A 27,235-nucleotide genomic window follows, 5' to 3' on the forward strand; every position below is an offset into this window, starting at 1 on the left:
AGACAGGTAACCCCCATCAAATCAGTCTATGTGAGGGCGCAAATCAGCAGTGAGGGCGCAACAGATGCTAAGAATCACCCTGACCCCCGTCAAATCAGCTAAGCATTTCTTATAACGCAGATCATCCTCCATGGTTCCCTCGTTTCTCATCACTTAGTTGTTACCCCATATATTCTCTTTAATAGCGAGAGGCATAGGGATAGCGATAGCGATAAATCAAAATCCATAGCCTTCTGAATACCTAGTGGTGCTGCCCTACTGAGATTTTCGAGGCCCCATTAGGTCTTCCAAAGGAATGCTATCAGACCTTACCTTCCCTTACTGCTATACATCCAGAAACTAGTTAACCCACTTATGGTTCTGTTTCTACCGGGTTTCCCCGTGCCCTAATTTCTGCTACTGGATTTGTTGGATCTGCATGGTTTTGAAACCACCTATGTTTCCGCTTCTTAATTTGATTGCTCTGCTGCCTCCGCTAACGTAGCTGCATCTACCTTCTACGCCTCTGCCTTTGGTGGCCAACGGGTTCGGACTCTACCTCCACTATAGCCGCGGGTAGATCCAGCTCTTTCTGTTGTTTCTGACCCAGATGTGGATCCAGCAGCAGTGGCTTCGAGTGATTCAGTTCCTTATGACCGTAAGCGTGACCCAGTTTCTGCTTTTCGTGCGCCCTGCAATCCCTCTGCCTGTCAAATCATATTTACTGTGAGCTCTCTGTCAATTACTTCTGGCAATGAGGGGCTCTGCTCTGTGGCAAGAATTCGACCTGTAAAGAGGCATTCTTGCCATAGAGCAGAGCCCCTCATTGCCAAAAGTAATTGACCCGTCCACGGAACTAGTTAACCCACTTATGGTTCTGTTTCTACGGGGTTTCCCCCTGCCCTAATTTCTGCAGCTCTTTCTGTTGTTTCTGACCCAGATGTGCATCCAGCAGCAGTGGCTTCGAGTGGCTGAAAAAGATTTGCAGAAGCATATGGCGAGAACCTCATTAGCCACCCGTCAATGCCAGCCGAGAGACACGGATGCAGGACAACACCTGTTAATACCCTGCGACATTAGGATATAGTTTACGAAATCAGGATATAGTTTACGAAATAACGAAACCTGTAACGAATTAATGCTAGCATTAACGCTAACAGTTAACGGTCAGGCATACTGAAATTAGCGATAACTTCCCAATTAACCTAAGTTCGGGCCTCTTCCGCCTCGGGAAGAGGCCAAATAAGATGGCAATCGTTCAAGGCGGAATGGAACTTTGGCTTTGTGCGCGCATGACCGCACAGCAAGAACTAAAAACTTTGGACTAAGGACGCAATAACGCTCACCAGGGCCTACAAACTAATGCTATCTCGCACCCTAACGATTACTATAGTCCCTGCCGAATGCCAGATGGCAGGGACTAATAAGAAAAAGAGTGAAATAGGTACACTCCCCAACAAAAGAATAAAAATAAGATGTAATATATGTATTTTAAGTATTACAGGTTTATTTATAATTATGATCTGATATTTATTTGTGTCCTTTTTAATTATATATTATTACTTTATTTTATTTTGATTAAAAATTTAAGGTATTTTATATATATATATATATATAATTGATTTAATTAAATATAATTTGGGTGGTTTAGGAAAAATGGTTATCATCTCTATTTATATTCATTTTTTTTTATATATATTTGAGTTTATAATCTTTGTAATAGTTTTGGGTCTTATTATTTGATAGTCTTTTGAGGACCAAAACATGTATATTCCTCATATAAAATATAAAGATATTTCATTAGAGAGTATATATATAATATCATAATATCTCTAATTAAAAAATGTAAATTTTTTCCAGCATAAAATTTGTTGGCAAAATAAACAATTGTGGCTCAATGCAATAGCCATTAATATTATCCAATCCCAATAAATATTATGTGTGTGTAAGTTCGCAATTACTATAAATTTGATTTATTTTAGTAAAAAGGGTTAGTGAAGTGTGTGGTTCATTGAAAGAGTCATTGATATTATCCACTTCTAATAAATATTTTCTCTACTATTTTCCAATAGCACTCGTGTATTGTTTCTGTGATATGTATACAATCATTACTATAATGATAACTTTTACATATTATATTTTCAAATTATCACTATCATAAATATTAGATATTTATTATTATAATGGTTATCTTAATAAAATGCCATTATGATAAATCTTATATGTTTATTATTATAATTTCTATGTTAATGAAAACTTCATTTTGCTTGTTATAGAATAAATCTTTATTATAAATAAAACTCATGTTTTTTTGGAAATATGATAGTTATCGTATTTTTTGAAGTTGGTCAAAATTGTCATTCAAATATGGCTTGTTATGGGAACAACTAAAGTGCTTGCCCCTAGAGTTTTATTTTGGAAATTATACATATTGTGTATCTTATTTCTTGAAGTTAGTTAAAAATGTCATTCGATTATGACTTTTTATGGGGACAAGTAAAGTGCTCGCCCCTATAAGTTATGCACTCCATAATTACACTTGCACTCATGCATTTGAAGCATCATATATCATGGCAATGTCATGCCTTATTACAAAAATATAAAAGACAAATGCATGTGTACTTCCTATCTCCATATATATATATATATATATATATATACCATCGACCATGTTGAAACCACTTTAGTTTCCTCGATCCGTCAAGTAAGAAAAGAAACCACTTTAGTCATCCTCACTGTGTTTTTGTCAATCATGTACACTTATAGGGCACTCAAAACCTACATCCTGAAGATAAAATCTATGTGAGTTAAGATTATTGAAAATATGATTTATTTTAATAGGAATTGTTAGCAAAGTGAATAAGTGTGATTCAATGTAAGAGTCATTTCATTATGTAAGTTCATGATTGTTGTAAATTTGATTTATTTTAATAAAATGTGTTAGTGAAATGTACGTGTTGTTCGCAATAGGAGTCATTAGCATTAACCACTTCTACTAAATATTCTCCCAATTTTTTCCACTAAAACTTATGTGACCATTATAATGAATAATAACTTCTACATATCAAATTTTCAAACCACAAGAGTAAAATCTTTTGTATCTATTATTGTAATGATTATATTCATGAAATTTGGCTTGTTATAGACTAGCTCTTCATTATAAATCAAATTTGTGTTTATTTTGGGAATTAGAGATTATCACATCAAAATTGTTTAAAATTAGTCAAAATCGTCATTCAATTACAACTTGTCATAAGACTATTAAAATTTTTTACCCCACTATAAATTGTGTACTTCATCATTACATTTACACTTATACATTTGAAACACTATATATCATAACAATACCACACTTAACTATAAAAATGTCAAAAACATAAAAATTATATATATATATATATATATATATATATATATATATATATATATATATATAACCCTCCGGGTCAGTATGAACCAAAACATCTTTGACAGCAGCATTAGGAACATAAGCTAAAATATGAGAATGCAGAATATACACACGGAAATCTTTGAGTGCTTTTACAAGGGCAAGGGCTTGTTTCTCGATAATGTTGTATTTCAAAGCAGCATCTCTTATGGTTCGGCTGAAGAAAGCAATGGGTCTTTCATGCTCTTCTTTTTTCTGCATTAACACAGCTGCCATAGTATGCTCCGAAGCAAAAGAAAACAATATAAAATCCTGAGTATAATCTGGGCTGATTAGAACCGGTGCTGAAGAAAGAATCAATTTAACTAAATTGAATGATTTCACCGCCTCTTCCGTCCATGACACTTGGCTGTCCTTCTTGAGCATGTTTGTAATTTCTCTAAGGTGCTCTGCAAGATTAGGAACAAAACGGCGCAAAAAATTCATCTTACCATTGAACGATTGGATCTCCTTTTTATTCCTGGGCAAGTCAATTTGCTGAATTGCTTCCACATGTGCTGGATCAATACGAATGCCATCCTTTGAGATAATGTGCCCAAGGAGTTTACCTTCATCCATGGCAAATAAACTCTTCTTGGGATTCAGCGACACACCATATTTTCTGCACTTTTCAAAGACAATTTTCAAATGATGCAAGTGTTCATCATCTGATTTGGAAAACACGGTCAGATCATCAAGGTACACCACTAAGAATACATCTTTCTCATTAGCGAAAGCCAAGTCCATTGCCCGCTGAAAAGTAGCACCTGCATTCTTCAAACCGAAAGGCATTTTCGCATAATGAAAGGTTCCCCACGGAGTGGTGAAGGCTGTTTTGTCTCTGTCATCTTCATGGACTAAAATTTGGTTATATCCGGAATAACCATCGAGTAGGGACATGCGGGATGCGCCAACTACTCGCTGTAGTATATGATCCATTTTGGGCAGTGGATAATTATCCTTCAAGGAAACTTTGTTGAGGTTTCGGAAGTCAATGCACAAACGAATCTCACCGGTTTTCTTACGCACCGGCACCAAATTTGATATCCAATCAGAAAAGCGGATGGGAACAATAATTCCTGATTTGTACAACCTATTTATCTCTTTTTCAATTGATGGCAGCAATTTTGGATTAAGCCTTCTTAACTTCTGTCTGAAAGGTTTTTGATTAGGCTTAATAGGAATGGTATGCTGAATTATATTTGTATCATACGTCTTCAAATCAGAATAGTCCCAAGCAAACACATTGACAAAAGATGACAACAAGTTGATATATTTGGCTTTTACCTCTGGTGGCAATGTTTTAGAGATCTTTACCATCTTCGGATGCTCAGCTGTTCCAAGATTCACATCTTCAACTCCCTTTTCTGTTGGCTGCAATGTTGGTTTGCGGGCTACATCATCATGATCAAAGAGCTCCTCTAAAGGTATCAAGCCTTTAGGAATTACATTATCCTTGAGCTGCAACACTTCCATTTGATTTATTCGTACATCAATGCTACCGTCATCATATTCTACATCCATTGAAGTATCCTTGAACTTACCTTTGCTTTGTAGAAAATCATTGATCTCCTCATCATCTTGGAAAACTTGCCAATGTCTTTGATTGTCTGGAACAGTCGGACGATGCTTGACATGAATTTCAAATTTATTGCTGGAATTCATAGGGATCTTCAAATTGCTAGCTGCCTTAGCAAGTGCATCTGCAATGCTATTTTGAATACGAGGCACACATGTCAATGTATAATCTGAAAACACTTTCAAGATATCCAAAACAGCATTCCGGTAGGCCCGCATCCGTGGGTGTTTCGTTTGATATTCTCCCTTAACTTGCTTGATCACTAATTCAGAATCACCATATACTGCAATCCTCTTAGCATTTAGCTTTCTTAAAATTTTCAGACCAGCAATCAAAGCTTCATATTCAGCTTCATTATTCGAACAATCAAAAGCAAGCTTGTAAGAACATACCTGCACATTACTAGGCACTTTGTCTGAAGCAGAAAAAGGACTACGTACCCAAATACCAATCCCAGCACCATCATTTCCCACTGCTCCATCAAAATCCATGGTCCACAAACCATCTTCCTCTTCTACCAAGTGCTGAAAAGTTTTTTGCTGTGAATTTTCTGCTTGTTGTCCATTACCTCCAGCTGATTGCTCAATGACGTTTTGTTGTTCTTGTTGTTCTTTCTTCAAAACTTCTCTAAAATTCTCTGCTATCTCTGGAATATCATCTACTACAACTAACTGACTATCAATATCATTGAAACTATCTGAATACAAAACAAAAGACTCTAGATCTGTATGTACATAACTGATGGGATGATTAATTGGTTTCTCCTTGCTGGTGATCATGTATTTCATTTTCTGTTCCCGGTACAACTTTCTCATTTGGCCAAACACGGGAATCGTTGCATAGGAGAAATCAAGCTATATTGTTCCTTGTAATTTTGCGCCCCAAGATCTGGAAAGGAGCATGCCAAAGCGGGGAGGAATGTCAGCCACGACAACATCCATCAAGACATTCTTTGCAGGGATCTGATCCAAACTTACAACCAAGTCTTTAATTAGCCCAATACATCTCACCCTGCTAGAATCAAAAGAGTAAAGATCATGATATTTCCTGGTGATGTCCAAACCCAACTTCTCCATGATAGCCTTCGGCATAAGATTGTGGGAGGTGTCGGTATCAAACATAGCATTGTGCAACACAAACTCATGCACTCTCAAATTGATATAAAAAGGAGGTACTTCAGACTCACCACTCAATGCTAGTCCAAATATTAATTCCGGTTGATCATCTTCTACACTCACCATATCAAACATTGGGTCAAAATTCAGAATTTTGGAGACTTGACCTCTATAGCTGCTGTTCTTCATGAACTCAGTCAAAGGAATAGATACTTTCAATTTAGAAAATTTATTTTCTAAACTAAAAGTAGAAGCCTTGTCCACTTCTTTGGCCAGAACATCTTTCTTTTCAGGTTTATCCTTTGATACAATGAGTTGATTTACCTTTTCATTTGCTAGTGGAGGCTTGCTAGTCATAGGGTCAACACTCTCTTTTCCTTTCTTTGATGCAGCCGGTGTTTCATCTTTAGATGCTGGAACTTCTTTTCTTTTCTGAACTGGATTGTTTGGAACATTTTTGTCTCTAAGTGAATACTGATGCTGTTGGGCGGACAAAGCATGCATGTAACCTCTTTGATACTCATCCGACTCTTCCTCCAAAACTATATCATTTGCCAAGATAAAATCTGCATCATATTGTACTACTGAACTTGTTGCCTTTTCATCATCTTCAGTGATAAATGTGGGCATATCATCGGGAGTAAAGAAGTGATTTTCTTCTCCAACTACATTATCTTCATCATCTGACTCGGGACCAACAAAATTCTGCTGAAGTGGTGTCTTTACCTGCTGCTGTTGTGATGTCGTGTCTTGTGCTCGCTGCTCACGCTGTTTGATCCTAAATTGTGGCTGTTGTTGACCACGAAAATTGGGATTTCGAATCTGCGGTTCAGGCTTATCAAGTGCTAGCCTTTCAATCATCTTTTCTACCTTGTGGAGAACTTGATCTGATGTAGAGGCTTCTTCTTTTATTGAGACTTTCTTCTCAGCTTTCATTCTTGCTCGCTTATCATTCAAGTTTGCCTCAACACTAACAACAATTTTCTGCATTTCTTCTAAGGTAGTCGGATCTCTCTCCCTTAGTTGATAAGCCATGTCCGGATCAAAACCATCTGGGAACTTGAGCAACGCTGATTTTCTAGTTGGTTTTAAATCATCTGGAATTGCATTATATACTGCATTGAATCTAATGCAATAGTCTTGAACGGACTCTCCAGCATTTCGTTTGATCTTAGTATATTCAGATTTGATTTGCAGCGGATCTTTCTTTACTTCCCAACGTTCTAAAAACTGTCTCTTCAGATCTTCTAATGTAGGAACACTTCTGGCCGGCAAAGCTCTAAACCATTTCCTTACCTCTCCACCAAAAGTCTGCACGAATAGCCTCATGGTCACATTTTCTTCATCAATCTCATGGAGATCAAAGAAATCCGCCATTTTGTCGACATGCTGTTGAGCTGTGATATTCTGAGATGTACCATCGAACAAAGGAATTTTACTTTGATAATCTGCAGGCATGTCATTTAAAACTTGAGGAAGAGCGAGAGGTGCGAACCGAGCAGCCATTGCTCTTGGAGGATTTGGTCTGGGAGTTGTTGGAGGAGTGGATGCAGCTGAAGTATGAGGAGTGTGAGGAGGTGTATGCGGAGGAGAAGCCACGTGAGATGAAGAAGGAGAATTTGCTGTAGACTTTGGATAAGTGATTATAGGTTGTTGGGGAATAGTGGGAATGAAAGGGGGTTCGGTAGGAACTTTTGAGGCGGAAGCCGTGATAGAAGATCCAATGTTTGCAGATGCAGCTTCTAGGAAATCAGCAAGGCTTGAAAACTAAATGTCTCTCTGAAGGCGCCACAAGATAAAATTTTCAATCAACTTATTGTTTCTTTCAACTTCAAGGGCCGCAGCAAAATCAGGATTTGGAACTAGAGAATCAAGTGCACTTTCAGATTTGGTTTTAAACAGCGACAATTCAAACCTTTCGTCAAAATCAAGTTCTTCAAGATATTTAAAAATTGCAGGACATGAGTGGGATTTAAACACGGGAGTCACAGAGCTCTCTTGACGTAGAAGTCTTGGAATCAAATTGGGATTCTCGTAAACAGGAGGAGGATTAGGATCTGGATTAGCTCTGGTATATCTCTTTGAAGCCAGCGTGTTATTTTCACGAAATCAAAGGAACATAAACAACTTTTTCAGCCTATCAAACCCTAAACTTATCATCCAGGAGCTTAGAGTTTGCAGATGTACTGGGGTGTTTCAAGTGTCATAATTACAAGCTAGACCGGAGATTGACTGAAGTAGCGTTTATCTACTTGCGCTAATGCAAAGCAAAAGCGTTTCGAAGGCTACCTGGCTAATCTTCAGGCTCTGTCTGTAGCTTATAAAACAAATGACATTAACAAACAAACCATTTTTCCCCAGTATGGTTGCCACTATGTTAGAGCCTAGATTTGTCTCAGGCTGAAAAGACAAGGTTCTAGGTCCACATCAAACCATGCTCAGCCTCGTAGCTAGCCCTACGAGGACAGGAGAGGGCTCTCTCCGAGTCAATCTCGGCAAAAGGTGATCAATGAGGCTCGAGATGACTAAATTGGCAATTGATCTTAGGCTAGGTATGAAGTACAAGGAGATTGAGGTTGATTTTTGAGGTTTTTGTTGAATCAAAGGAAAAGGCAATTTTGGGTGCGGGGATGAGACACAGTTTTTGCAAAGGTCTACTTGGGGCAAGGTAGGCAATTGTCTTGATGCTTTTAAAGAGAATGAAGGGCTAGATATGAATGGTGAGAAGCTAAGGAGAGCAAGAAGTTTTCAAGGATTCTCCTTAAATAGACGAAAACATGGAAAATCAAACAAACTTAAAGGCAGAGCATAACAATCTATGGATTCTACCTTATCACTTCATTTGTTTAATTGCAGAAGATGAAAGAAGGAAAATGATACACTTAACAACTTACAAATACTGAAATAAGCATACCATCAACACATAAAGCCACATGGATCCCAAATAGTGCTACAAAACCCTGGTCTTTCCTTTGCCAAAAATGCAGAAGTCAATGTACAATAGAGTGTCAAGCTTTTCCCAAGAGTCCAACCCTGAAAATGACTTGAAAATTACATAGTATAGGCAAGTCAACCTCTTCCCTTGCCTCTAGGGGTCAAGCTCATCATTCTAGGAGCTGTTTCAACCAATTCTAAACAAAGCACTACAATTTAGGCAGTCAAAACAACTTGCCTCTATAAGGTAGGAAACTGATTCATTCATTAAATTTTCACTCTTTGGTGAATGAATCTTCTAGATCAAGTAACTAAGTGTCAAATTACATCATGTTTCAATCATTACATCAAGAAAAAGTCAAAAATTACATCACAAATCAAAACTGGTCAAACTAGCCGAGTTTTTGAGCTGAAGGATGAAAAATAGGGCAAAAAAGCTATATGCGCCACGCTGATTTCTATATGCGCCGCGCTACTTTGCTGCTATTTTTGAGGTACCTGCAGGAGTCCAAATTGAGCTCAGGTTGGCTTGTTGGAAAGCCCTATCTGTCTACTATCCAACCCAAGTGGAATTTTCAAAATTGGTGTCCATTTGCCCCTCCAAAAGTGCATTCTCCCAAGACTGCTTCCTGTGTGTCCAAATAGGGGCAGTGAGGTCATTTTTTGCATGTTTTTTGACCTTTTGAGGAGCCAAAACTTTCCCAAACTTCTTGTCCAAGTACCAAAATTCATGATTTCTCATGAAAAATCCAAAACTGCAAGCCATTTGTGATTTGGAGCTCCCAATCCTATGGGTCGCGCAAGGTGCGCGACGCATATAGGGAAAAAACCTGTTTTTTAAATGCAAAAATTTCAAAATGACCAAAATTGCCCCAAATCTCTTGAAATTTGGGCTGGAGTTCCTTCATCAAGTGTGATGATGAGCTAAAGAGGCCTCGGCCAAAATCTGAAGACGATCGAGCTCCCTTTGCTTCTTTTGCTTGCGGATTGCCTTCTTCAATTTTGCCTTTAGATTTCTTATCTGAGCCTTGCAAACTTGGTTCCGTGCCCTGTAGTGAACAACCATATGTCTCAAAAATGCATTATCTCTATTGGCTTTTCTCAGCCGCTTCTCCAAGTAAATGTTGACCCTTTCGAGATTAGACTCTCGATCCTCGTTGACCTGTCGCTCTAGAGAAGTGAACTGAATCCTCCTATGTCGGGCAGCTTGGCGATTCTCTCGAATGTTCTATAGCTCCATGATCGCATGTTGATCTTCAAGCTGCTTATTTCTCTTTTTTAGATACCTGATGTTCCATTTAGCCATCTCCAACTGGATTTCCAAGGCTTGAATGTATGTTTCTTGCTCCTCAATCATCATTCTATATCTAGACTTCTCTAAATCCGTAGTTGTCTCAACATCAAGAATGATAACAAAACTTGATGGTTCACCTGAAACCCTTTCTCATGCATGGGCTTCTTGCCCTTTTCGTGTACCTGTACCTGTGGTGTTGATGTCGGAAGTGAGGCCCCTTCCACGCCAGGTGGAGATAACACTCACTTTGCTGCTACAAACAAAGGTCTGGTACCTTTCGAATAGCCTCTCTGATATGTAATGAAACTAGGCCTAGTCTCATGACGCTTATACTGCTGAGAAGGTTCAACCTCATGTTTCACCTCTGATACTTCTCGTGAAGCTCTGAAGAAATCACGTGAGATAAAGTCATCCCAAGTGATGCCCTGCAAACCAAGATGATGAACCACCAAAATCTTTATAAGGGAAAAATGATATACACTGTTGAGTTGCTGTTGAGGGGTTCTACACTATATAAAGGTTGTCATCCTCTCTATATTCCGGCAGACGAAATACGGAATGTTCATCATCCGCACCCTGGTGAAATGCATAAGTAACCTGATGTGATAAGCATAAAGACGAGAGAATCGTCCCTCACAGCTGAAATATTTCATGATCAATCTCATGACAGGAGCATATTCATCCTTCAGGTACCTGAATGGGAACACTCTTTTGAGCTGCCTCAAGCAACTGGGTTTGATATATGGCTCATAATGCTGCTTGTTAATCTGCTGTTTTTTTTGCCATAGTTCACCAATATTTGGTATACCTGTTGCTAGTGAAACAATTTCTGGTGTGAGTGTGAAGGTGACTCCAGCCAAGGTAGATTGGTCTCCATGAAAATGCAAAACAAAAAGACGAGCCAACTCATAATGAAACTGGACCTCAGCTACCTTTTGACAAAACTCATAGCATGATTGATGCTCAAAGCACTGCATAGCAAGAGGACATGCATGCAGTTCTATAAGGGTGACTGGTTCTTCCCTGACATGTTTGCCACTTTTACGAGGCCTCCGGGGTTCTTGTTCACCTACGGGAGAATCACTTTGGGTTTCTGCCTCATATTCCGATGAGTGACCAGATGACATCACTGCTGATATACAAGCTGCCTCAAATGAATGCTAATAAGTGAAACTGCTGTTGGCAACTAAATATGGATAGTTCCTTTGTTGCAAACAATGTTGTGACCAAGGGGAAACAATGTACAAGGGATATTAGGAAAGGGAAAACATCAAGGAATTGGGGAATTTTGAAATGAAATGTATTTAGGGATATGAGGGGAAAGGTAAATATGAGATTAGGGTTTTAGGGTTTAGGATATTAAATAAGATTAAGGAGTTTTTATAGAGGTGGGAGATTAGGATTTCATGGATTGTAGTGTAGGATAATGAGGGAATTGATGGAGGGAATTAATGAGGAAATATGAGGGGTGGGTTTGGGAATAAGGAACAAAGGGAAATGGGGAAAAAAATAACCTTGGTAACAAACTGTTTTCAAACCCTACAACACTTTTATATTGATAAAGGGATGCTTTTAAAATTCGGTCTCCACGGCAATCATCTACGAACCCATCACATTCACCATTAAAAACAAAGCCAAGGCAATGGAGGCGAGCCTACCTGACAAATTGATCTGAAGAGGAGGCGATTTGATGAGTTTTCGGACAAGTTACGGGCTCCAAACTGTAAGTGTCGCGCTCCTTACCCAGTGTGCCGCGCAAGTTATATGCATGGCACTGGTTATAATTTACACTGGCCTGGATGACTGTGTGCGCCGTGCAAGTTATGTGCGCCGCGCAGCCTGTTATATGCGCCGCGCAGAGGAAATGAGTACCAATCCGCTCCAAAATGCTCAAACGCGACTTGCAATTGTTTTCTCCTCCTTTGGCATGCACAAATGACTTGAAACCTCATTGAAAACCCTTATATAGACACCAATTTGATTTTTTCCTCTTTCATAACCCACTTTGTTATGTTTTGCAATTGACACTTTTTCAGGATTAATAGAATTTTGACCTTTTTGTTTCCTCTTTAAATTTGGTTGAAATAATGATTTTCTTTGACAAATTTTTGTAGGGATAGCTATGAAATGATCTGGAAAAGGAGACCAGGGCTGCGCTAGGACATTTCAAGAACTGAAATTTTTGAAAATTTATTACAAGAATGAAATATTGACTTAGCTTCAAAACAAAGTTTTGAAGAGAAGTCAGAATCTATCCGTATAATGATAAAAATCTCTGAGATAACAATATAACAAGGACCTCCCTCTGGCCTGCTGGCTTCATTTAAACTTTATCAAAGACCTTATCGACTTAACCCTAGACCTAATGATCGAAAAACTGTTATGACCCAGAGACTGAAACAGGACTGCAAATGACTGTTTCAAGACTTAATTTTTTAAAACTAGACCTAAGCCAACAGTGCCAAGCACGAGGGAAATGAGTGACACAAACCTCTCCTTCAAATTTATGGCATGCTTCTAATGAAATGCAACTGATCGAAATTGATGAGACACCTAAACATGAAATGCAAAAAAGAGTTTTGATCTCTGACGGAGGGATAACCAAACCGACTCTAACAAAGTCCATTTCAAACTGAGAGGCTAATGCCTCACCTTCCGATCCTTCCGAGGATCCATTCTTGGACTTCTTCGATGGGCAATTAGTCGCATAATGTACCATCTCGTGACAATTAAAGCATCTTAATTTAGACATGTCACCCTTCTTCCCTCCATGAGAAGAATTTGATTTGGAATGGGGAGTCTTCCCCTCCCCTTTCCTTGCCTTACTTGATAAGGCCATATTTTATTCATCATCATCCTTGGATGAAGAACCATCTAGTGTGCTCCTCCTGATCTCCTCCTGCATGAGATCTGACCACAGTCGTTCCCAATCCGGCAGTTTCTCCCTTCCATTCATAGCTTCCTAGTAGCTATTCCAACTCTTTGGAAGGCCAAGGAGAGTGAGGCTCACCATATCATCATCAGCAATAGTTATTCCCACACTACCAAGCTCATCTCTACAGGTGGTGAGCTTGTTCAGATATGTGGAAATAGTATCGCCCTTCTCCATCTTGATTCTTCAAAGCTTATCCTTGAGCGACAATTTCCTCTAGTCGCTACTGTTCTAGTAGAGGTCCTTCAATGTCTTCCACATTGAATATGGAGTATCCTTCACATGGAGACTCGAGATAATATGGTCTCGAACTCCCTCAAGGATGATCTGTCTCACCTTTGCCACACACTTCTTCCACTCAGCCAACTCTTGTGCATTAGTTGAAGCTGGATTTGGGATTTATTGATCAATGAATTCCTTCAAGCCATTGTCTTATAATACAGCCTCCATTCTATCTTTCCATGCTATGTAATTTGAGCTACCTTCCAAGGCATACTCGAGTCTCAAGCCATAGAATGCCATTAGCCAACCTTGAAGTATGATATGAATTCGATTTGCACCTGCAACCCCAAACTTCAAACTTCGAATTCTCTTCTCAGTATATTATTCACATCTCTGATACCATGTAGAAAATTTCTACAAATCCTGTAGGTTAACCCGATAATGCAATATAAATTAAAGCAGAATACTATAACCTACTTCTACTATCAATTTGCAGAAGCTTAAACATCAAGTTGAACAACATAACCAGAAGAAGAAGAATCAATGCACAATACACATGAAAATACTTTGGGGACAACCTCAGCTAAAAACCCCACTATCTGTATTATCATACAAGGTGGAAATATATAAGAATTATACAAATCCTTAGCTTTCACAGCTAGCCAGCTCTCAGTACAATCCTCACCGATGCTCACAGGAAATCTACACTACTCTCCAGCCTTCCTCTCTGCCCTCCAAGCTCATATTTCCTTGCGTTGTTCCTCTGGGATGATTCACCTTCAACCAAGTGGAACACTTTGATATCACACACTGTCAGAACTGCGCAATCCTTAAGGAATGATTCCTTGACTACATGCATGAGTTTTCTTCATAAGAAAACACATGCAACTAATAGTACATTGTCCTTGACTTTAATCTCAACTAGGTCTTTCTCAGAATAGACATGCATGAGTTTCTGATGAGGGAATCTTCAGGTAACTAGAGTACACTAGTTGAGTGCATGCATGCATCAACTGATTGTTAACTCTCTATTAGTTCCTCAAATAGTTTGGAACTAATTTAACTGGACTTAACTCTGTAAACTAAGTTAAGTAATTACAACTCAATCTTATCTCCTTAATTTAAGGGATAACTCTTGCATGACTTTAGAAAGACTTCTAACTTGAATTTCTCCAACTAATTAAGTCAAAATAACTTAATTAATTATTTCCAAGTAGTTGTTAATACTAAATTCGATTTTAATTCACAATTTAATTCAAGGGCAAATTAAATTGGAATATTCTTGTTTCCACATTTCAAAACCCCCTCTCAACAAGAAACGGATTATCTGCCACACCGATCATGTCTATATGGAACTCGAATTTACATTTTAACAATGTCTTTGTCAGAATTTCAGAATCTTGCTCCTCTGTCAAAATATATTGTAGCAACATGATCCTCCCATCATCAACAGCTTACTTTACCTTTTAAAGCCAATAGGAACTCACAATTGACTTGTTCTCTGGTCTCGGAACCACGTCCAAAACACTGTTACAAACTATGGAGTCATACTACTCCACCATAGCATCAACCCAAATCGGCTGTTGCACTGCTTCCTCAGAGGAATATGGCTCAGTCTCAACACATTCCAATAAGGGCCATGTATCCAGTGTACCTCTCAGGTGACCTCCTCTGTCTACGCTGAGAAGATGGTGCTCCCGCATTCTCTCTCACATCCTCCAACAATCTGTCAGCTTCTCTTGTGTGCTTCCGTCCATCTCTAAAAGACTCTGCTTGAGTGGATGTCTCCACTCCTAGAACCTTTGCATGAAGCTGCTCTGCATCAGTCCGAGGCTCCTCCTCCTTAGGAACCAACAGTTCCTCCACAGCCTATAGTTGGAGCTCCCTCTCAAGGGAAACTCGCATGGTCTTCTACTCATCAAAATTGAGATCTCTGCGAACCACTGTCCTCCAACAGGTAGGCAAGTACACTCGATAGTTGTGAGGTGTATCAGTGTACCCCACAAATATCCCCAACTCTGCTATCAACTCAAGATTCTTTCGTGCATCCTTTGTCCCACAACAATATACCGATGAGCCAAAGATCCTGAAGTGACCCACTTCTAGTCTCTTACGAGAGAAAGATTCCTCTGGTGGCTTCATCCCAAGTATGCGATGTGAGCTTCTATTATGCAAATAGATCGTTGTGTTGCATGTCTCAGCCCACAAGTGAAGTGGTAGGCCTTGGTCATGCAGCATTGCCCGTGCTGCCCCTACAATAGTTCTGTTCTTCCTCTCAGCCACCCCATTCTGTTGTGGGTTATGAGGTTCCATCAACTCAAGTTTAATTTCTTCCACTGCACATAGGTCCTTAAACTCTTGAGAGAAATATTCTCGACCGTTGTCACTTCTCAAGGCCTTACTCTTCTTCCCTAACTCTTTCTCGACCAAAGCTTTGAACTCACAAAACTTTTTGAAAGTTTTGTCCTTCTTCTACATGAAATAAATCTAGCATTTACGAGAATAGCCATCAATGAAAATCACATAAGACCTTTGCTTCGTTGTGGATGCTGTCGAGAATGGTCCACACAAATCAGTATGAACTCGCTCTAAGATAGCCTTTGCTCGACTGTCTCGATCATGAAAGGAAGACTTGGTGTACTTTCCCAAGGTACAACCTTTGCATGTGTCAACTTGCTCAAGTTTACCTTTGGGAAGTCCTGTAGATATCTAATGCATTATCTTCAAAGTCCCATGATGAAAATGGCCCAACCACCTGTGCCACAACTCGCCAATGTCTTGGTTTTGCACTAATTCTACTTTCGTACTCAATGCTGCACAATATCTACCTCTAGTTTATAGATATTCTTCACCTGAATCCCTATCCTCTTGGTCTAACCCGTGGCTATGTGTCTTAGGAACACCTTTCCTTGACTGAAGACAACATCGTAGCCTTTGTCCTACAACATCACGACTGATACCAAGTTCTTCTTCAGTCCAGGCACATACATCACATCTGTCAAGATGAGAGGATCTCAATGCTCCCTCCGAAAAGAAATCGTGCCCACTCTTGAAACACTATACCTTCCGTCTTCACCCATATCTATGCGCATCTTGAGGTCTTTCTCCTCCAAGGTACTGAATAAAATTTTATCACCGGTCATGTGGAATGAGACTCCACTGTCAAGATACCAGACACAACCCATCATCGATGACACCATGCATGCGATGAGGGTAAAGTCCATTTCAAACTGAGAGGCTAATGCCTCACCTTCCGATCCTTCCGAGGATCCCTTCTTGAACTTCTTCGATGGGCAATTAGTCACATAATGTCCCATCTCGTGACAATTAAAGCATCTTACTTTAGACTTGTCACCCTTCTTCCCTCTATGAGAAGAATTCGGTTTGGAATGGGAAACCTTCCCCTTCCCTTTCGTTGCCTTACTTGCTAATGCCAGATTTTCTTCATCTTCATCCTTGGATGAAGAACCATCTCGTGTGCTCCTCCCGATCTCCTCCTGCATGAGATCCGACCACAGTCGTTCCCAATCCGGCAGTTTCTCCCTTCCATTCACAGAGTCCTGGTAGCTATTCCAACTCTTTGGAAGGCCAAGGAGAGTGAGGCTCACCATATCATCATCAGAAGTAGTTATTCCCACACTGCCAAGCTAATCTCTGCAGGTGGTGAGCTTGTTCAGATATGTGGAAATAGTATCGCCCTTCTCCATCTTGATTCTTCGAAGGTTATCCTTGAGCGCCAATTTCCTCTGGTCGCTACTGTTCTCGTAGGTCCTTCAATGTCTTCCACATTGAATATGGAGTAACCTTCCCATGGAGACTCGAGATAATATGGTCTCAAACTCCCTCAAGGATGATCCGTCTCACCTTCGCCACACACTTCTTCCACTCAGCCAACTCTTGTGCATTAGTTGAAGCTGGATTTGGGATTTCTTGATCAATGAATTCATTCAAGCCATTGTCTTCTAATACATCCTCCATTCTATCTTTCCATGCTATGTAATTCGAGCTACCTTCCAAGGCATACTTGAGTCTCAAGCCATAGAATGCCATTAGCCAACCTTGAAGTATGATATGAATTCAATTTGCACCTACAACCCCGAACTTCAAAATTTGAATTCTCTTCTCAGTATATTGTTCATAGCTCCGATACCATGTAGAAAATTTCTACAAATCCTGCTCCGATACCATGTACAAAATATGTTGTAGGTTAACCCGATAATGCAATATAAATCGAAGCAGAATACTATAACCTACTTCTACTATCAATTTGTGGAAGCTTAAAGATCGAGTTGAACAACATAACCAAAAGAAGAAGAATCAATGCACAATACACATGAAAATACTTTGGGGAAAGCCTCAACTAAAAAGCCCATTATATGTATTATCATACAAGGTGGAAATACATAAGAATTATACAAAGCCTTAGCTCTCACAGCTAGCCAGCTCTCGGTAAAATCCTCATCGATGCTCATAGGCAATCTAGGCTGCTCTCCAGCCTTCCTCTCTACCCTCCAAATTCCTAATTCCTTGTGTTGTTCCTATGGGATGATTCACCTTCAACCAAGTGGAACACTCTAATCTCACACACTGTCAGAATTGTGCAATCCTCAAGGAATGATTCCTTAACTTCATGCATGAGTTTTATTTATAATAAAACACATGCAACTAATAGTACATTGTCCTTGACTTTAATCTCAACTGGGTCTTTCTCAGAATAGACATGCATGAGTTTCTGATGAGGGAATCTTTAGTTAACTGGAGTACACTAGTTGAGTGCATGCATGCATCAACTGACTATTAACTCTCTATTAGTTCCTCAAAGAGTTTGGAACTGATTTAACTACACTTAACTCAGTGAACTGAGTTAACTAATTAAAACACAAATATAACTCAATCTTATCTCAATTTAAGGGATAACTCTTGCATGACTTTAGAAAGACTTCTAACTTGAATTTCTCCGACTAATTAAGTCAATATTTCTTAATTAATTATTTCCAAATAGGTGTTAAGACTAAATTTGATTTTAATTCACAATTTAATTCAAGGACAAATTAAGTTGGAATATTCTTGTTGCCATATTTCAACAATAATTATGTTACTACTATGCATATATTGTTTTAAAATGACATAATATAAAATTCCTTTGGGAAAACAATATAAGTAAATTCACTTTATTATCAAAATATGTACAACATTTTCTAGTTAATAAGAATGTAAAATTCATTTTATTTGTACTTGAAATTAACATTTACAAATTGGCTTGCTTTATCAGTGTCTAGTTTGAGGGAAAAAAAATTTGCAATTTGTATATATTAATATAGTACTATTAAGAAAATGTTACAAAAGTTGTTCCTAATAAGGAAACTTTATTCAAAATGACATTGTAATGGAAAAATACTATCCAAATGGTTACTACTTACTCCTTTATAGACAAATTCATTTTATTATTTAAAATAATATATATTATATAAATAAAATAATGTAGTATATAAATAGACAAATTCATTATTAAAATTATATATATATTCAAAATGGTGCAACATTTTATATATGTACATATTCTTTTTAAATCAAGTTAGTCCCTTTTATTGATAGGGGAAAGTTGAAATTATCAAGTTAGTCCCTTTTATTGATAGGGGAAAGTTGAAATTTCTAGGTACACTTTGAAAAGGTGTGAAAATAAGATAAAGAGTGAAATAGGTACACTCCCCAACAAAAGAATGAAAGTAAGATGTAATATATGTATTTTAAGTATTACAGGTTTATTTATAATTATGATCTGATATTTATTTGTGTCTTTTTTAATTATATATTATTATTTTATTTTATTTTAATTAAAAATTTAAGGTATATATATATATAATTGATTTAATTAAATATAATTTGGGTGGTCAAGGAAAAATGGTTATCATCTCTATTTATATTCATTTTTCGTATATATTTGAGTTTATAATGAGTATATCTTTGTAATAGTTTTGGGTCTTATTATTTGATAGTCTTTTGAGGACCAAAACATGTATATTCCTCATATAAAATATAAATATATTTCATTAGAGAGTATATATATATATATATATATATATATATATATATATATATATATAATATCGTAATATTTCTCTAATTAAAAAATGTAAATTTTTTCCAACATAAAATTTGTTGGCAAAGTAAACAATTGTGGCTCAATGCAATAGCCATTAATATTATCCAATCTCAATAAATATTATGTGTGTGTAAGTTCGCAATTACTATAAATTTGATTTATTTTAATAAAAAGGGTTAGTGAAGTGTGTGGTTCATTGAAAGAGTCATTGATATTATCCACTTCTAATAAATATTTCTCTACTATTTTCCCATAGCACTTGTGATTGTTTCTGTGATATGTATACAATCATTACTATAATGATAACTTTTACATATTATATTTTCAAATTATCACTATCATAAATATTAGATATTTATTATTATAATGGTTATCTTAATAAAATTCCATTATGATAAATTTTATATGTTTATTATTATAATTTCTATGTTAATGAAAACTTCATTTTGCTTGTTATAGAATAAATCTTTATTATAAATAAAACTCATGTTTTTTTTGGAAATATGATAGTTATCGTATTTTTGAAGTTGGTCAAAATTGTCATTCACATATGGCTTGTTATGGGAACAACTAAAGTGCTTGCCCCTAGAGTTTTATTTTGGAAATTATACATATTATATATCTTATTTCTTGAAGTTAGTTAAAAATGTCATTCAATTATGACTTTTTATGGGGACAAGTAAAGTGCTCGCCCCTATAAGTTATGCATTCCATAATTACACTTGCACTCATGCATTTGAAGCATCATATATCATGGCAATGTCATGCCTTATTACAAAAATATAAAAGACAAATGCATGTGTACTTCCTATCTCCATATATATATATATATATATATACCATCAACCATGTTGAAACCACTTTAGTTTCCTCAATCCGTCAAGTAAGAAAAGAAACCACTTTAGTCATCCTCACTGTGTTTCTGTCAATCATGTACGCTTATAGGGCACTCAAAACCTACGTCATGAAGATAAAATCTATGTGAGTTAAGATTATTGAAAATATGATTTATTTTAATAGGAATTGTTAGCAAAGTGAATAAGTGTGATTCAATGTAAGAGTCATTTCATTATGTAAGTTCATGATTGTTGTAAATTTGATTTTTTTTAATAAAATGTGTTAGTGAAATGTATCTGTTATTCGCAATAGGAGTCATTAGCATTAACCAATTCTACTAAATATTCTCCCAGTTTTTTCCACTAAAACTTATGTGACCATTATAATGAATAATAACTTCTACATATCAAATTTTCAAACCACAAGAGTAAAATCTTCTGTATCTATTATTGTAATGATTATATTCATGAAATTTGGCTTGTTATAGACTAGCTCTTCATTATAAATCAAACTTGTGTTTATTTTGGGAATTAGAGATTATCACATCAAAATTGTTTACAATTAGTCAAAATCGTCATTCAATTATAACTTGTCATGAAACTATTAAAATTTTTGACCTCACTATAAATTGTATACTTCATCATTACATTTACACTTATACATTTGAAACACTATATATCATAACAATATCACACTTTACTATAAAAATGTCAAAAACATATATATATCCATAACCCCATAACCCAACTATATTGAACCCCATAACCCAACTATATTGAAAACACTTTAAAGCCCCTTTAATTATCTTGACATCCCCTCAAATAAGCAAAGTTACCCCTTAGTCAACCTTATAAACCCTCAATCTGTTTTTCATCAATACTCTACACTTATACCAGTGTACCACGTACAACCTACAAATAAAACTCTTGCACTGTGACTTAATGTGAGTGTCATTAACATTATCCAATTTCAATCAATAAAATGTATATAAATTCATGATTAATATAAACTTGATTTATTTTAATAAGAAGCGTTTATAAAATGAACAAGTGTGGTTTGCTATAAGAGTCATTAGTATTATCCACTTTTTGTATTTTTATTATTTTTTCCCAATAAAAATATGAGGATGAGCATTTACCCATGAAATAGAGGGCAATTGAAGTGCACGCTACATCCCTGGTAAGACTCCGCAATTAAATCGTAGAACAAGCTCAACATACAACTCTCTTAACTTATAAGGAATGTAAAATACAAAAAAAAATACTTTATTTATGGATAGAAAAAATTAGTATTTAAGGCCTCTGAATTTTACATCTCCAATTTTAGGTATCAGAGGTTTTTACTAAATCATTATAAAATATTTTTATGACAAATTATCAATATATATTTTAATTTTAAAATGAATTCATATGTATGTGAGAACTTTTCCCTGTGCAAAATCACATAAATTCTTCAAATTTGTTGAGCTATTTTGTTCATAAAACTAAATAATGAAGACGAAGTAGTCTAGTTTTATTTTTGCAATAAATTTTTTTTGGTTGTTTTAATTTTGTAATAGAAAAAGTTAAAGTGTTGATTGACATTAAATATTTTAAATTTGTTGTCTACGGAGTTTTAGATAGACGATGATCGGGTGTTATGTTAAATCACTCTTTGATGTGAAGTCATCGGTTCAATTCCCTACTTGATCAAGATGATATATTGGACATGTTGAAGATTTAGTCCTGCAAAGATAACAAAAAAAAACAAATTTATTTGCATATCTTGTTCATAACCTAAATAATGAAGTAAAACTTCATTGGTTCAATTCCCGATCTGATCGGAGTGATATATTGGACATGTTGAAGATGTAGTCCTACCAAGATTACAAAAAAAAAAAAAAATCAGATTTGTTGACATATCTTGTTCATAACCTAAATAATGAAGGCAAATGTATTCTACTTTTAGTTTTGCGAGAAGAAAAAACATTGTTGTTTTATTTTTGTAATAGAAAAAGTCAAAGTTTTGATTATATATAAATTCAAATGATAAATTTTGGAAAAAATTATAAAGGTAGTATTTATCATGTATAGAGTTTGTATTATGTTAGAAACTCTAATTATTTTTTAAATTATATTAATTGATGTCAAAATAATATATCAATTTATGGACATTATCAATAATATATACAAATTTCATTTCAGAAATTGAAAAACATATATATATTATTATATTAAATTTAGTATGGGATAATTAACTAACATTGTTGTATTTTTTCCAGGCTACAGTGAAACAACCTTCTATAAAGAACATGAAGAAAGGTCTATTCTTAATATTCACTATGGGGGTTGCACCAATATACCTTGTTGCCATTGTAGGGTATTGGGCATATGGTTCGTCAACTTCATCATATCTTCTCAACAATGTACATGGCCCCAAGTGGGTTAAAATTATAGCAAATGTTGCAGTGTTTCTGCAGAGTATGATAACACTGCATGTACTTAACTAAGTCTTAAGCCTTAAGCTGTTAATTTTGTCATAAATTTTATTCATAATGCCTTTGATCTAACATAATGGAAATGGTGGGTGCAGATATTTGCAAGCCCAATGTATGAATGTTTGGATACAAAGTTTGGAAGAAGCAATGAAAGTCGGTATTCTATTCACAATTGGATTGTGAGGTTGGTGGCTAGAGGGACTTACCTTGGAGGTTCCACATTTGTGGCAACGTTGCTTCCATTTCTAGGAGATTTTGTGACTTTGACAGGTGCAGTCGGTTTAATTCCATTGACATTTGTATGGGCGAACCATATGTACATTAAGGTGAAGGGAAAGGATTTGAATGCATTGCAAAAGTCATGGCATTGGGCAAATGTGTTGTTTTTTTCCTTATTAGCAGTGGCAACAACTGTGGCAGCTCTTCGCTTCATCATTATCGACTCCAACACATACCATGTCTTTGCTAATATTTAATGTTTTTATCTTTCAACAAATATTTATAGGGCACTTAGTTCCCAAAGATATCACCTCAAGTTAGAGTAGTATATATCGTTGACTATGATGCTCAAAGGGCTCAACTAGTCAAAAATTCCATGTATTCAATAAGCGTGAAAGAATGTCAATTGTGATGCTCCAAGCTCTTAATAGTCAAAATATTCTTTTGAAAAAAATATTTAAATATCTCTAAATCCTTAATCCTTATCTTAATGGCAGATTATGTACATCCAATAAGCATAGAGAAAATTCAAACTATTGAATTTGTTCCATGCTTATTAAAAGCATAGAGTACTATCAAAATAAACTTAGGTTAAACTTCCCCAATCATATGTTGTAATCATTAGAAATTCATGAGGTTGCATTGATACTCAATTAATTTTACCCATTCATGAATAATGCATATAGAAAAGTCCTATCTAAATAAAACAAGTTTACATGTAATACATTTGTGATAAAGGAAATGCTGTATGTATATCCATGTCTTTCAAAGTTTGTGTTGTAGAATGGTTGGACAACATGTCACACGTGAGGTCAACTTGACAAGAATTTGCCTGTTAAGTGCAATTCACTATCCATATCTTAGTAACATATACTTATAAAAACTTGTGATTGGAATTAAAGAAGAATACAATGGTTTTTTTTTTAATTCTTATGTAAATTTTTTATAATTAAATTATTTATAAATAAAAAAATTGTCTTATAGTTGATAAGATTTCCTTTATATTGTTATTTTTATAATTTTTATAAGTATATAATTATTATTTTGATTACAACAAATTTATTATTTTAATATTTTATACTTATTATATAAATTAATATATGTATATTAATGGTCAATTTTATAAATAAATATAGTAATTTTATAAATATGAGACCAATATTATTATTATTTTTTAATTTAATATATAATCTATAATTTAAAATAGAAAGTATAGAAATGATGAAGAAAAATTCATAATTATTTGGAAATATGTAAGGTGAAATAATGATATTGAAATATTGATATTTGCATAAAGGTCAAAAAGTGATTTTACAAAGGAAAGTGATTGTATTTTAAATGTTATGAGAAGTTTATATAGATCTTTTTAGTGGTTAGAATAGAAGATCTATCAGAACTTTATATAGATTTTCAATTGTTAAAGTAGAAGGTCTAGATGAATGGATGATATTTATAAACAAAAGAAAAAGAGTGGCAATGATAAATGCTAGAAAAAGTAAAATTTATGATTGCTTCAAGATAATATTTGAAGAGGTATGGTCAGAACATATGGTTAAGACAAATATTTCCATTAGATAGTGTGAAGAATCAATGTTTTACTGATCTCCATGATCAAATTTCTGCACAGTATCAACTTTCTTCCACTAATTCTTGGTGGAGAATGAGATAACTTCATCATTACCAGCTTAGAATATCGAAAACAAAGTCAACTTTTGTTCTAGTGCCTACAGGTCCTAATTGTTAAATTAGGATGGAAATTAATCAAAATTGACATGATGCAGATCCAAAGGATAGGGTCCCTCTCAGATAATCACCTTTAAAAAAATGTCATGCAAATTTATACTTGAGTAAATGAACAAATATTTTGATTATTATACCTTTCAATTTCTTAGGAATTCCCCCGCTAACTTTCACTGATCATGAAATCTCGACAGAAATAAACAATAACCCAAGGGTTAAAGAAATAATAAATCCTTCGATGAAAGGAAATACTTCCCACATAATAGAATCATTGAATTTGTAGACATAATGTATCAGACTCAACTTGTTAAGGATACTCAACAGAAATTAGAATTAGTTCCTATTGAGGACTATATGAGTCTAGCCTAAAACTTTGACATAATTAACATGTATGCAGCTCAACCAAATGATTAGAATGATAGAGAAAGATTATTCTCTCTTGAAATTGGGTCTAGAAATAGACTCCACAAAAAATCTACAAGAATGGCGAATTATGCCTTATAAATGACATGTTGATACTCTATAATAGGAAAAATGAACAAAAAAGTTTCTTTTGCAAACCAATGTGGAAGGCTACATCTATTAAAGAAGAGACAAAAATAGTTGAATTTGGCTCTTTGCTAAGGCCATGTCCACTAAAGAAGATACACGTATAGGATAATTTGGCTCTTTGCTAAGGCCATGTTCACTAAAGAAGAGACACATATAGCCTTAACCTAGTTTTTGGATTCGTCAAAAGATGGGAACATATAATAAGGAAAAATTCATTACATTCTTCTTGTTTTGGGATGGGCTAGAATATAATTGCATTGAAATTGGAGGATAAAATACAGTCACCTTCAGAACCCGTCAAAGATTAAAACAGAAGAGTTAAAGATTTTGTCATCAAGCTTCTAGCCAGATTAGATTTTATGCATTGAACAAGAGTGGTCCATGTAGCATCCTCCTCCCACATTTACCCAAGTTAATTGATCCACCAGGGTAAAACTATGATGAAGAGTTACTGTGATATGATTTAACTCCCCATGTATAGTTAAGGAAGAGGACCCCCAGGGGCTAACCAACCACTCCAAGTGTCCAACCCCTGAGTTAACTTGTTTTTTAACTGAACTAGACCTCTAGTCACTCCCATGACAAGCCCTCCATGCGACTATAACCCTCTAGTCACTCCCACAACAATGCCTCCATGTGGCTGTAGTCTTTTTCAGGTAGTTCTGTGCCAACGACCTCGAATTCTTAGCCACTTTTTCGGGACTAGGACCCAAGCCTCTGACCAGAACTTGATAAAACACTTAGAAGCAATAAATAATAAGAATAAAAGGTCTTTAATGCAAAACTCAAACAAGTACCTGACCTGACTCATCCTAACCATGGAAAGCATTTCGTCAAACACATCATGAACATGTAATGTATAGGACATAAAAACACATATGAACATAGGGACCTCATACTTACATGAGATTTATCAAGAAGGTCTGATTCCTTCTCACAATAGTTGCATTATCATCTATTAGTTCATTCATTCGTTATCCATTCATTTACTAATCAAAACATGATGAGAGCCATAACTAAAGTTTGTCATAAACCATGCTTATAACTAAGCATTTAACCGGAGAAATATCAATGATAGAACAACCATTAAAGACACATAATAAGAAGTACATTTACACATAATACACAAGAGGAAAAGAGCTCTTATTAACATATGCAAAAGCCAACCAATTCAGGGACTTCCACGTACCACCTAACCGTAGATTGGGCTGAACCAAATATTTCTTTATGGCAATCACCCCTGTGCCTTATTCCAAGCATGAATGTGGGACTCACAACAAAACAACCAAGGCTTCCTCAAGCTTTACCGCAATCCTTTCATATATCAGTCAAGGATTCCTAGGCCCAAACCCTCATCTATATAGATAGGATTTACCATATATCCTGCCAAGGGATTCCTAGGCCTAAAAAAGAAACATACACTACTAGGATTTACCGCAATCCCGCCACATACCAGTCCAAGGATCACTAGGCCTATACAAGCATGGATTCCTCTATATCTCTCCACCTAAACCATGAGTAAATTTGATGTCTCCACCCTCTTGGATTTACCGTATATCCCTCCATTTAGTGGTTAAGGATTCCTAGGCCCAACTAGGGTATACACAATTAGGCTTTACTGCAATCCCACCTTTATCAATTGAAGGATTCCTAGGCCTTGTGATTTCTCCTGAGACCACCTCACTCAGTTTCAAAAACCATCTGGTAATCTAGCTCAATAAAATAAAAGAACCCCATCACATCATTGCTAACCGAAAATGGCAAGGCAAGGCTTAAAATCATTGTCACACCTGGCAAAACGCATGCCAACGACAGCAAGAGAGCCA

At 36.0% G+C, this 27,235-nt stretch overlaps 1 protein-coding gene across 1 annotated transcript in view; it reads left to right on the forward strand.

Moving 5' to 3' along the window:
• The window catches only part of LOC149223838 (putative proline transporter 2), a 288,800-nt gene extending 265,270 nt beyond the window's left edge, over positions 1 to 23,530 (forward strand). Inside the window, exons 6-7 of the mRNA XM_089383413.1 lie at positions 22,683 to 22,898; positions 22,994 to 23,530. Coding sequence (XP_089239539.1) covers positions 22,683 to 22,898; positions 22,994 to 23,374 — 597 coding nt within the window. The 3' untranslated portion in view covers positions 23,375 to 23,530. The remainder of the gene's footprint in view (positions 1 to 22,682; positions 22,899 to 22,993) is intronic.
• Positions 23,531 to 27,235: the final 3,705 nt, after the last annotated feature.

The sequence above is a fragment of the Pinus tabuliformis genome, chromosome Q (assembly GCF_031772625.1).
Source record: "Pinus tabuliformis cultivar Carrire ecotype Pingquan chromosome Q, CPIR1, whole genome shotgun sequence".
NCBI classification, from domain to species: Eukaryota; Viridiplantae; Streptophyta; class Pinopsida; order Pinales; family Pinaceae; genus Pinus; species Pinus tabuliformis.